We start from the raw sequence: 12,985 nt of genomic DNA, 5'->3' as shown, positions 1-12,985 counted from the left end.
GATTGATGGATATCAAAGAGAACACAGAATTCCTAAACTCCTTCTTTGCCATTCTCTTCTTTGCCAAAAACAATGATCTCTGAGCCAAAGGAGAAGAATAAATGGTAAAAAAGAAACGAAAACCTAAATACATAAAGAGATTAGAAGAACACCTAGCAACACTAAGTTGTCTTCTGCTCTAAACATCTTAGGTACTAAGAAAACTTACAAATAAAATAACGGGTTGAGTACTGGTTAATTTAATGAATCGTGTCAAACTGGAATTCTCCAAGACACCCCCGGCCCCTGCCTTTCTGGCCCTAACCCAGTATCATCACTGACTTGAAGTATAAGAAAAAATGGGTATCAATTAGGCACTCAAATGAAGTAAAAAGAACAGTAAACACATTGCAAAACCGTACTGAGTAAAATTTAACAAGGATTAATGTTAATTCCAAACAAAACAATCAAGTACAGTGTAAGACGTCAAGCAGCCATTTGCACTGAGTAGGACAAGATTTCTCTTTACATTAAGCTCAGTGAGTTCATTGTGTCATAATGGCCCTTGGCTATACTATGCGAAGTACAAAACTGAGAATGCGGGCATGAATGCTCCACACTGTTCCGACTTGGTTTAGAGGAGACCTAGAATACTTGTTTTGTTTTAAACACTATACTTTAACAAGAGGAGTACAGAAGAAATGGAATATATTCACAGAACATCAATGAAGATAAGGGGAACTTAAAACTATGTCACTCAAAAAAAAACAAAAACCTAATGATATTTATACTAGTGGCAAGATGTAGGGGAAATAATAACAGCTCCCGTAAAGAATTTGAAAGTCTATCAAGTGTAATAGGCAATAGATTTGTCCTATATAGCTCCACATAGTAGAAATAGCATCAATAGAGCAGATATTACAGGATATGTTTAGAACAAATTTTTTAAACAACTACCCTAAAGATATAATTTGCAAAATGGGGATTTTGGTAATCGTATTTAATATAGAAAGGAAATCTGATTTTTAAAAAACAAACAAAAACTTCATAGTACTCAGTTGCCCAGAGATAAGATGAAATGCCTCAAGAGGAAGTGAGTTCCCTCTCACTAATGGTGCTAGGTTGGTTATAAGACCAACTGATGGGAGAGTTATGGAGATTCAAGCACAGAGATATTTGAATTGAATCATCCCTCTGGTTCCTTCCAATCCTTGGATATTTCGTTTATAAGTCTATTTATATCTAATAAAAACAAAAGTGTATTATCTCCCTAAGAGAAGACACAAGAAAACTACTGTGAATTTTTGCAATTTATCCAGGTCTTAAGATTTTTTCTTCTCCGCTACTGTCAAAACTAGAAAGAATTCCTTGCATATTTGCTCCCTAAATAAACTATATGACTGCCAGGAAGGCATATAAACAATAGCACAAATTTTTTTATTTTCTTCACAGTAAGAATGCTTGATCTGACTATTCAATACGGTAACTGAGAAAGGCAAAAAAGAAGGTAAGTCAAATAGACAAAAAAAACAGTATTAGAACACCAGAAGAAAGGGGGGGATGGTAGATGAGAGTGAAGGGGATCAAATATATGGTGATGGAAAGAGAACTGAATCTGGGCGGTGAACACACAATGTGAGATACAGATGACAGATGATGTAATACAGAATTGTTCACCTTAAATCTACGCAACTTTGCTAACAATTGTCACCCCAATACACTTGAATAATAATAATTAAAAATAAAACACCAGAAGAAACTTTATTTTTAATAGTATGACAACCATAAAATAATTCAAGCAACACAGAAACTGGCTATTTCAAGTGTTAACATATGAAGACCTAACCACTAGTTTGAGTTGGCATGTAATTAATTTCCTATGTTAAATCTAGTTTGTTTCTGTCAGGTTAAGGGATTTTCCCACCAAAATACGTAAAACAGCTCTCGGTTCATTTCTGCTTCTCCTATAATTAAAGCCAGAGTCGCAAAATGTGATGTTACTAGAAGTCAAGTGAGCCCAGAGCATCCTAGAATTCAACTGAATATTACAAATACAGAATCTGGGGTACCAATGATAACCCTACTTGCCAAAGTAGAACAAGAAGTAAGAAGGTAATTACTTTGTTCCCATGCATAATCTACTCACCTCTGATCTCCATTCACTCAGATTGTGGACATTAATACTTTCAAAAACCATAATGACTTTTCCAAAATATAAAAGCACTGCCTTGGAGGTACATACCTAGAAGTTGTTTCTGGAGCACTTCCAGTACCAATCTGATTTTTACAAAAACTTCAGATGGCGATGGATGTTCTAAGTCAGTCATCACAGATTCAAACCGAATGATAATGATGTTAGGCTGGTTTTCTATCACAGCAGAAAGGGAGGGGCAAGATACCAGAGGCATAAGGATATACTTCAGCAGCAGCTGACCTAAAAAATTATATGAACACACATCAAAAATCACTAGAAGAAACTTTAAAATAAAAGCATGTCAAAAAAATATCTTTGAGTCTAACAACAAAAACACATATATCAGGACATTACACACCACACATTATATGCACTGCAGGTTTTCCCACTGAAGTTTCCCAGGTTCTCTACAGATTTTTATTTAAATTATTCAAAATCAGATAAAATAAATTGCAGCAGTTAGTTTAAAGAAGAAAACAGAAAGAAAACAGAGAAAAGAAAACATCTAAGCCCTCAGTAAGAAGGCTAATATTTACGACAATTCCTTTTGAAGAATGAGGTCAACTCCTACGATCCATCATCGATATTCCTTTAACACTGGACCTTCTGAGATTTCATGTAAGTGAAACAAAGTAGTGTGTCTTACCAAATGATTTAAGCTTGGTATGTAGTTCCCCAAGAACAGAAAATGCCAACAGGATAGAACTGGCTGGTGGCACAGGGGTCTTCTCTTCATTTTGAGATTGTTCAGTGTATAAATGAAGTTCTGTTAGTAGGCAAGATTCCAAGTTGCTGGTATCTAAGAAAAGGGGAAAAAATATCAGCTATCACAGCAATATAAGATGTTTCCACTTATATTCCTCAGGGCAGTTCTCTACTGATATTCCTGAACATGTTGTTTTATTATAATACAGTTCTAATGCAATCAAATATTAATTACGATACACATATCCTTAACATCACTTTAAAACAGGGGTTTTAGTATGTTCAAATAATGAAACTAAGTGCAAGAGCAAGACAATGCACATACAATAAATGCTTATTAAATATGTGTTGAACGACTGAATGAAGGCAAGGAATGAAAAGTGAGATCATAGCTTCACTTAAGACCTCCTCTTCTTTGTTCTTTCTTACAAGCAAAGAGAATAGCCTGCCAAACAAGTTTAGCAGGAAGGGTATGTTATAACAAAGAACACACCTGCCATCTTAATTTTATAGTCTACTTGGAAAGAGAATCTAAAATTTACTAGATTACAGTGTTTCCCCAAAAATAAGACCACGTCTGACATTAAGTTTTGCTCCAAAAGACGCATTAAGGGCTTACGTTCAGGGGATGTCATCCTGAAAAATCATGCTAGGGCTTATTTTCTGGTTAGGTCTCATTTTCAGGGAAAATGGTATTTCCTTCAAAATACCTAAAATGTGTGTGTGTGTGTACACACATATATATTTGGAAGACAAAGTGGATATAGGAGAGAGAACAAGGAGACTGTGAAGTGTCTGAAAAAGACTAATTTCAATGTGGAAAAATATACCAGGTTTAATGGCATATCCTTTAAAAATACCCTCAGAGGTTTCACTTTGTGTAAACAAGACATCGAAGAATGCTCACACCCAGAGGTGGGCAGGGGGACTGAAAGCCAAGTAGCATAAACAAATGCCAGGGCCAGAGTTATACTACATTTTAATCTCACAAAGTGCCCCCATCTGATGATTTTGTCACCATTTTTCCCCAAGGACTGAAAAACCCGTCTCACTGATCCCGCCTTCTTTCCTCAGCAAGAGAGAGAATGGTTGAACAGCTTCTTTAAGCTTTCTAGTCAAGAAAAACTTCAGGTTTAAGGCTGTTGGGAATGGGTATACCCTACAAGGCAGTGGACATTTTGTGTGGCAGAGGAGGGTATGGCACCTCCTCTGCCATACCCTCATCATGTAGACCCCACTCACCCAATCATCTTCCCTCTTTTGGCTCCTTCCTAGTGAAAGGGACAGAAATAGAGATATAAGGGAAGTAAAGTAAGGACACTTTAGAGACCCAGATGAGTTGGTCCTAACAAGTACTTTGCTTAATATGAGAAGTTACTAAAGACTTGAGAGATTAATAAATGAAACCTTCTCATCTACCAATACGTATAAAGTATTTAGAATGTATTCAGAGGCCAAACTGGTTCAGGCAGATTAAGCAAAGCAGTCCACCTGAGGTCAGCAGCACCTTTTGATGGTGGGAACTTCCATACAATCAGCTTCTGCCACTCTTCTCCAAGGTGATACAGGATGTTCTGTTTCTGTATTGTGAGCTCCATGCTGAGAGATTTCAACATTTTTAAATCAAAGCATTTTCTGGATTTCAATAACTTCAAGCATTTCTGTGCCTGGTAGTGAAATGGAATCACTGTTAAACATTCCATCTGGACTCAGGGCAATCAGAATATATGGAGGGTGACAAAAAAATGTATACACATTTTAAGAAAGGAAAACTGTATTAAAATTGTAATACTCAATATATACCGATAACAAAAGATGAATACAAGTCACGTTTGACTTCTGCAATTACAAGAGGAGCTCAAAGTGGTTACCATCAGCCTCCAGACACTTCTGATTACGGTGAACTACTGCTTGAGCAACGTTAACCAAAGTGTCCGCTTGTATACATTTTTTTTGTGTGTGTGGCACCCCCGGTATTTGTATAATGATAAGAACACATGGAACACAAAATTTACTAAAAACAAGAATAGTACTGATTGCTCATGGTTTGGAGAGAGTGTTTAATACCTCTTCTAGACGCTGAGCAGCAGTGACATACTTCTTCTCTGCTAATGCACAATTATATTCTTCAATAGCTGCAGAAAACTGAAATGATAAGTACAGTCATTAGGTATTTTATTTTATACATCCTCTTATTTCAAGTCTGTCTGCTTGTTTGTTTTTAAAATATGAAAAAAATACTATATAGTCAGGGGATACACATTTAATAATGAGATCAACTGGAAAAAAATAGTAACTTCCTCACTACCAAAACACTAAAGTTTGATTTGAATTTACTGACCTCTTGTAGCTGTTTAAGCAAACTTAGGACTACTGAGTCTCTTTCCAACTGTTGCTTCAAGTCTGTAAATTCAGCAGTTGATACATGAAGATCCTGGCGGACCTAATTCATACATCAAAGACAAGTACACTTTTAAGCTATATAATATCTAAGAAACAAAACATTAAAAATAGGTATTTAAAAACTTTAAAGCTAATCAATAAGCTTTATTAGGTGACTATAACTCATGTTGAAATTTAAATGCTGGTTAAGATTGGGATAAAAATCACAGAACATAGTAGCTCGAATAGACCTTAAGTGGTCGACTTAGTCCAAACCCTTATCCTATGCAGGAATGCCCATTCCCATCAACATAATATCCTCCTATCGCCATCTACTCTTAGTTTAAGCAATTATCTTTCATAAGAGAGTTCATCCACCTGGATTACTAGATGGGTTTCCTCATTACTAATTCATTCTACAACAGTATAGCTCTAACTATTAGAAAAATTTTCTTGAGTCAGACTCCACCTCCCATTCTGTGCCACCTTTTCAGGGACTTTGCATTATCAATTATTTCTTATCCTCTGTGCCTTTTACCCCTCCCTATTTCATTCTTCATTCATGAACTATGCACTGATTGAACACCGACTAAAGCATGGCTCTTCCCAATAGATTTAAATATGTCAAAATTTCCCCCATGTTTAAGAAAAACTATTTCAATACAGTTGGTGCCAAAACCACCAATCAATTCCTTGTTGCTAAATCCAAAGCATAAATTATCAATATTTAACTATTTGTCAGGATACTATTACTGCCCTTCCCTTAGTTCTATGACACCATTTGCTACTGATTTTCCTCCTTTTCTTTGGCCATGCCTTTTCATTTTCTTTTGGGAGCTTCATTTTCCCTCTGACTACTTCATACTTATTGATATTTCTTTCTCCCTGGCCCTCTTCTTACTCTGAACCAGACGTTTTAAAAAAATAAACGTTTTTGCCCGACCCCCATCCAGGGACATTTGGCAATATCTGCAGACATTTTGGCTTGTCACAACTGAAGGAGTTCTGGCACCTAGTGAGTAGAGGTCAGGGATACTGCTGAACACCTTACAATGTACAGGACAGACCCACAACGAAGAATTATCCAGCCCCAAATACCAACAGTGCCTAGGTTGGGAAACCCTGCTCGATACTCTGGCAACCCTGCTCCACTCCCACAGTTTCAAAGTCTAGGTGCTGCTACCTCAAGTCCACACCATTTTCCTAACCTCCAAACATGGACATGGACGGAGTGATGTGCAAACTGTTCATTACAATCCATTCTCCCACTTTCCCACAGTAATAGCACAGAGCTATCCTACTAGACTATGTTCTAGCATCCCTCACAATTGGATGTGACCATGTGTTTAAGATCTCACCAATGGAAAAGAAGCAGAAGTAATGTGCACCATTTCCAAGTCTGAATCCTAATAAAATAGATGTGCACAAGAAAAGATGAAATAGTGCCATTTGTGACAACATGGATAGATCTTGAGATTTATTATGCTAAGCGAAGTAAGTGAGAGAGAAAGTCGAGAACCATACGATTTCACTGATATGTGGGATATAGAACTGAAAGCAACAAAGGAACAAGACAAACAAATAAAGGAATAAAAACTCGGGGTGGATGGGTGGCTCAGTTGGTTAGAGTGCGAGCTCTGAACAACAGTTCGATTCCCACATGGGCCACCACAACTAGATTGAAGACAACCAGCTGCTGCTGAGCTTCTGGAGGGGTGGCTGGATGGCTCAGTTGGTTAGAGCACAAGCTCTCAACAACAAGGATTGCCCGTTCAATTCCCACATGAGATGGCGGGCTGCGCATCCTGCAACTAAGATTGAGAACAGCAACTGGACTTGGAGCTGAGCTGCGCCCTCTATAACTAGATTGAAGGACGACTTGGAGCTGATGGGCCCTGGAGAAACACACTGTTCCCCAATATTCCCCAATAAAATTAAAAAAAAAAAAAAAAAAAAACACAAAAAAACTCATTGACACAGACAATAGTTTAGTGGTTACAAAGAAAGCAAGGGAGAAGGTGGCTGGTAGATGAGGGTAAAGGGGGGTCAAATATATGGTGATGGAAGGAGCAATGACTCTGGGTGGTGAACACACAATGTGATTTATAGATGATGTAATACAGAATTGTACACTTGAAACCTATGTAACTTTACTAACCATTGTCACCCCAATAAACTTTAATTAAAAGGAAAAATAGAAAATAGATGTACCTCCTCTGTGCCCTCTCTTTGCCCTTAACCTCCAACTATAATCTGGACATGGGGAGAGACCAACTTCAACCATGCAAACAACAAAATCCTAGAGCAGTGCTTCTCCAACTGTAACATACATAACACTTGGTGAATCTTATTAAAATGCAGATTCTGATTCATTAGGTCTGGGATGGAACCTGAGAGCCTCCATTTCTAACAAGCCACTAGGTGTTGCCAACTGTGCTGCTCTACAAACTATCAATTCTTTAGGGGTCTCTCACATTTCTGCACTGTCTTGCATGTGAAACAATGGCTGTCTTTAGTTCTGAACTATCTTTTCAAGGATGTTTGTGTAGTAGTAAACAGCTTAGAAAACAGAGATGGTGTTTCCCACTAAAGCAAAAAAGCAGATATGCTTACTACTCATTGTAAGAGAGTCAGGTTCCCTAAACTCAGTTCTCTTCTATGATGCAATCCACTACACACTGCCCTTTAAGAATTGGGGCTCGGGGCACTGTACAAAAATGCTCATACTCTGGCTACTGCTGTGAATAATAAACTGTCCTTCATCTCTCACCCACAGGGTTTCGTGTCTTCTAATAGAATCATGCAACTGTGGCAGGTTAACTTGCTGACTTGAAAGGAGGGTAAAAGCTCAGATCCCCTGCACAGTACTTGGCACAACTATACTAGAGTAGTAGGCCCTAGGTTGTAGAATCAGCCTGCTAGCCTAGACTACAATTACAAAATACATATTTTGTCTGAGCCACTGTACTTCAAGTTTACTCAGTCCCTCTCTCTCAATATCTATCTTACTCTCAGCATCCCCATTTCCTTTACAACAGTCTAGCTTCATCTTAATACAATTCAACTGCGCAGCTCCATTTGGCTATCCCGTAGGCACCCCATATTTAAAATCATTTCCCCTACAAAAACCTACTCCTTCTGTAGGTTCTCTACTTCAACGAATCGCACATCAATGACCAAGCTCCCCAGTTATCCTTGATTCCCTGCATCAAGTCCCAAAGATCCTATCTCTTAAATGTCACTAGGATTCATCCACTTTTCTCCATCCCCATCGCCACTGACTTTAGAGCAGGTCACCAACCTGTCTTGTCTGATTCCTTCTGCCTCCTTGTGCTTTAACTGCCTTTCATTTCCCTCATGTCCTTTTCCCAAACTGCAAGTATAATGGGATTCCTAAAATTCAAATCTGATGTCACTCTCTTATTTAAAATCCTCCATGGCTTCTACAGTACCATCAAGACTATATCCATATCACTTAAACTGACATATAAGTCCTTGCTTACCTTTCTAATCTCACCTCACGTCCCTTCCCACCACACTCTCTAAACACAGTCCATGGAACACCTACAACTCTCCAAAAGTGTCATCTCTCCATTACCTCCATGCCTCCGCAATGCTCTCCCCTATGTCCACCTAAAACACTCTCCCTTCCTCTTTTGCCTAATCACCTATCACTTCAGCTTTTGATTTGGACACTATTTCCTCCAGGAAGCCACACTTAGCTACATCCCCTCTCTTTAATTGGGATTATTCCTATTTCATATGTATCACACTATTTTACTCATTTATAGCAGGCATGAGAGATTCGTATTTTGAAATAAAAACTGTCCAGTTCTGCAACTATCAGTGTCTGGCAACTTCTAGATGTTCAATAAATATACCAAATGACTGAATAAACCCCTTTATAATATCCACCTAGTAAATCTAATTCCCATTCTCTAGCAATAAATTTGAATCTTTCTCTAGCACGATAGGGCTTCAAATCTTGTTTCTTTCATTATTCTTCAGATGGTACAGTATTCAGGTCTGGACCTTCTCAAGTAGACCAGCCATCTTTCAAAATGTAACAACCAGAAGTGAATAAATTTTGCCAGCCATAGTCTGGCCAGCAAAAGATATATAGCCCACCACTTTCTTGTTCCAGACACTTCATTTCTAACAGTACAGTTTAAGATTGCACAATTGACTCACTGATCAAACATATACACACTGAAAATATTATTTGAACTGTGCCAGAGTTGCAGAGTAACAGATTTATTTTTGTTAAAACCTCTAATCAGAATCTTTGGTAAATTGGCTGTTAAATAGATTTTCTGGGTAAACTAGTGGTTTCCCCACTTGTGATTCAAGTTTTATAGAAAAGTTTTGAAAACCGATTTGCTCACTTTCCTTCTTTAGTAACTATCACAAAGAGAAGAGATTTGGTGTCTTTCGTTAAGGACCTTGAGAATACCTCAACATTTTAATTTCGGGTATCAATGAGCCCTGAGTAATAATTTAGAAACAGATATGGAAGAAATCTACGGTTAAACTTTGTTTAAACCTCCAATATCAGCTTGATTTTTGTCAACTGTCTTATTGTTCCTAAAAGGAAACTGGAAGTGAAAAATCTTGGTGAGATAAATACATGTGAAAAACGTTTTTAAGTTTATAAAGCAGGTATTTCTGTTTCCAGACTGGCTTACTTCTTATTGTGATGACAGCACTCCAGAAACCTGCCAGACTTTCCATAAGAAGTATAGCAAGCACTAGTTCCACAAAGTCACACAGTACAAAATGGCCCAGATTCTCTGTGTGTCCAAAGGAAATTAACTTTATGACAGGAAGTAGAATGGTTGTCACTGGCAAACTGAGACCATTTTCCAGAAGAAGGCCTAAAGACAAAGATTGTCAATGCTAAAGACTGAATGTGTTGAGGCCAGCTACAGATATAAGAGAATGCTGGCCATTAACAGATACAAACATTTTAAACTAAAAGTTGACAAAAGAAAAGACCAGATGATCCAGTTCTAAGCTTCATCTGTTTTTATTTTATTATGAAAACAATAAAATAAAATACTGAGATTATGTTTTAAAAATTTATAAAGTGCTATTCAAATGCAAGACTTCATTATAGCTAAAAAATGTTTTACCATAAAAAGAAATAGTTTAAATTACATTTTTGGAAAATGTCTATTTTAAAGTCACCCTAAAATCATCTAATTCAACTTCCACTTACCAAAGGAAAAGTGAGGCCTTAAAAAGTTGAACAGAACTGAAATGTCCTAGGAATCAGAAAGCTGAACTGCCTCCCTACAAACCTACCCAATATAACAAGCTATTCTTACCTCACTCTCTATCGTGGATTTCAGCTGGTCAATGTCGTGAGATAGCTTATCCACTTGGGTAACCAGGTCCTGTGCACTCTGCATGCTAGGCAGGAATTCACTGTACTTCTTGCTTATCATACTGCACACCTCACCCTATAATGTAAGACAGAAAAATTACAATGAGATCAGTGGGGAACTCTCTTAAAAATATACAGCTCATCTTCCATTAGGCATTTTCCATGTTGGAGCCTTCTTGACAGTTACCCACACCCATTCAATTTCCCTCCAAGCCAATGGGTTTCTTTGAAAAACACATTTTTCCCACCATTAAACGTCCCATAACATTATTAGGAGGCAAGAAGACGATGATCACCAAATCCCAACAGTGCCCAGAAGTGGTACAAACACTGGAAAAGAGAAAGGTGGAGCCATAAATTCTCATATTGATATTATCAGGTCAGACTATAGCCACCAATTTGAATCATATACCTAATAGAAAAGAAAGCAAATGGATAATTTAAATCCATAATCTGTATACCTTGATCAATTTATGGATTTCTAGCTTCTTGCTTATAAAATTTTAAGGCCTAATCTTATAACCCTAAATTGATGAGTTTCACCATCTCTTTTAATTCAAAATAACTCAATAAACAAATTATTGAATAGTTTGCACTGAATTAATCAATGCTTTGGCAGACACAAAAATAAATTATGCTCGCCCACAGATAAATTCCTTTTAGGCAGGCAAGATAGTACACACTTAAGTAACCAGAATACAGATATGTAATACAGCAACAGAGTTAATATCCTCCAGGAGCACAACTGAGAAAGAGATCACCTCTGCCTGAGGGAAAAATGAGGATCTCTTTCATGCAGAAACTACATCTGATATTGAACTTGAAACGATGGGTAAAAATACTACAGTAAAAGATGGAAAAATGACAATATAAGCAAAATCTGGGAACTTAAAAAAAAAAAATGAGCCTGCTTGGAGTATAAAAAGTAAATTTCAATTGGCTGAAGATTCAAGTTGGGAAAAGAAACTAGTGAAGGAAGGACACGTTAGGTCCAGAACATGCAGGAGCCATGCTAATGTAGCTTAATTGCCCTCTTTCAATTATACAAAAAGTGGTAGAAAATTCTAAAGTCATATTAAAGAAGCAATGCCAGTGACATAAATACTTAAAATTTAAGAAAGATTTTTCGTAAAATAACATCGTTTTTGTCCTTTTATGGTACACTGCCAAAACTTAAATCCAGAGGTATGCAGTACACCTAATTTTAAACGAAAGCAACAAAGATGTGGGCAAATACTGGCAAGGTAGCAAAAGCAGTACAAAGTAAAACTGTGTGGCTATGTGCCTCCTGTTTCTGTATCAATCTCAAAACAGTAGGGTCCACAGAAGTGCCATTCACACGTTTTGTAACTCTCCATCCCCCTCAAGGGCCTGGGGATGGAGAAGAGAGTTTAATAAACATATTCATAGATTTTAACAACAAAAATTTCAGGGAGCAGAGTGGTACAACCCTCCCAAAACTAGTACACTCCCCAACCCACCGTACAAAGAGGAGTGGCTGGAGGAAATAAACACTCACAGATGGGGAGGCGTCCTGGCCTCATTTCTATCCCTCTGGGATGCTCCCCCTCCAGACACCTCGGGGCAGCCCGTCCCACCTCCGGCTCTGCGGTCTCCACTTAGGACTCCTCCAGGTTCCCCCACCCCATGCCTCCCAAACCTAACCTCCCTTCCCAACATTCCCCAGCCACTGCCTCTTCCCCCGCACCGTCCCAGGCCTCCTCAGTCCCCCACCCGTCTGGGCTCCCTGCAAACTCCCTCCTCAACCCACAGACTTCCCAGCCTTCCCACTCCTAATTCTTCCCACCCAACCCCACACGTGACTCTGCTCGTACCCACTGTGTGCCCCTATCCCGCACTCTTCTCCGTCCCGTCACACAATGATCCTGCGTCCCTTTTAGTCAGCCCTGCCTGTACCTTGATCTCCTCCACCCGCCAGGTAAGGTGGCTGATCTGAGTGCTCAGATCCTCCTTCTCCAGACTCCCCGAGGGTGCCAGAACTTTCGTCACGAACGACGCCATCGCCACGACAGATTTCAACGCTCACAGGGTCACTCACGCTTCAGTAGCCAGCGCGGCAGTTCGGGTCCCGCCGGCAGCCTTGGCGCGCGGCCTGCCGGGAAGTAAAGTCTCGCGGGGCGAGACCGCCGCACGGAAGGAGACGGCTGCACTACAACTCCCAGCAGGCACTGCGACTCTCCTGTCGTGGAATTTCCACGGCGTCTCGTAGTTGGCAAACTGGGAGACGCGTTTTCCTACTTTGCTGTTTTCAAATACCATGTCTCTTCTCGTCCGTTTTTCACTAGAATAAATGAAATGTTTTTACCAAATAACCAATC

General features: G+C 38.8%; 1 protein-coding gene across 2 annotated transcripts in view; it reads right to left on the bottom strand.

Moving 5' to 3' along the window:
- The window catches only part of ZW10 (zw10 kinetochore protein), a 62,970-nt gene extending 50,195 nt beyond the window's left edge, over window positions 1-12,775 (bottom strand). Inside the window, exons 1-7 of one of the 2 annotated variants that reach the window (XM_088791447.1) lie at window positions 12,564-12,775; window positions 10,588-10,722; window positions 5,220-5,321; window positions 4,946-5,023; window positions 4,386-4,545; window positions 2,820-2,972; window positions 2,222-2,413 (exon numbers count right to left, since the gene is read on the bottom strand). In XM_088791447.1, coding sequence (XP_088647573.1) covers window positions 2,222-2,413; window positions 2,820-2,972; window positions 4,386-4,545; window positions 4,946-5,023; window positions 5,220-5,321; window positions 10,588-10,722; window positions 12,564-12,668 — 925 coding nt within the window. In that variant the 5' untranslated portion in view covers window positions 12,669-12,775. The remainder of the gene's footprint in view (window positions 1-2,221; window positions 2,414-2,819; window positions 2,973-4,385; window positions 4,546-4,945; window positions 5,024-5,219; window positions 5,322-10,587; window positions 10,723-12,563) is intronic. The other variant, XM_019753348.3, reaches the window with a different exon arrangement.
- Between the last annotated feature and the right edge of the window lie 210 nt (window positions 12,776-12,985).

Source organism: Rhinolophus sinicus, chromosome 14, assembly GCF_057876585.1.
Source record: "Rhinolophus sinicus isolate RSI-liver-muscle chromosome 14, RSI-T2T, whole genome shotgun sequence".
Lineage (NCBI taxonomy): Eukaryota > Metazoa > Chordata > Mammalia > Chiroptera > Rhinolophidae > Rhinolophus > Rhinolophus sinicus.
Note: the sequence above shows the minus strand (reverse complement) of the source record. Positions and strands in the feature narration are given on the sequence as shown.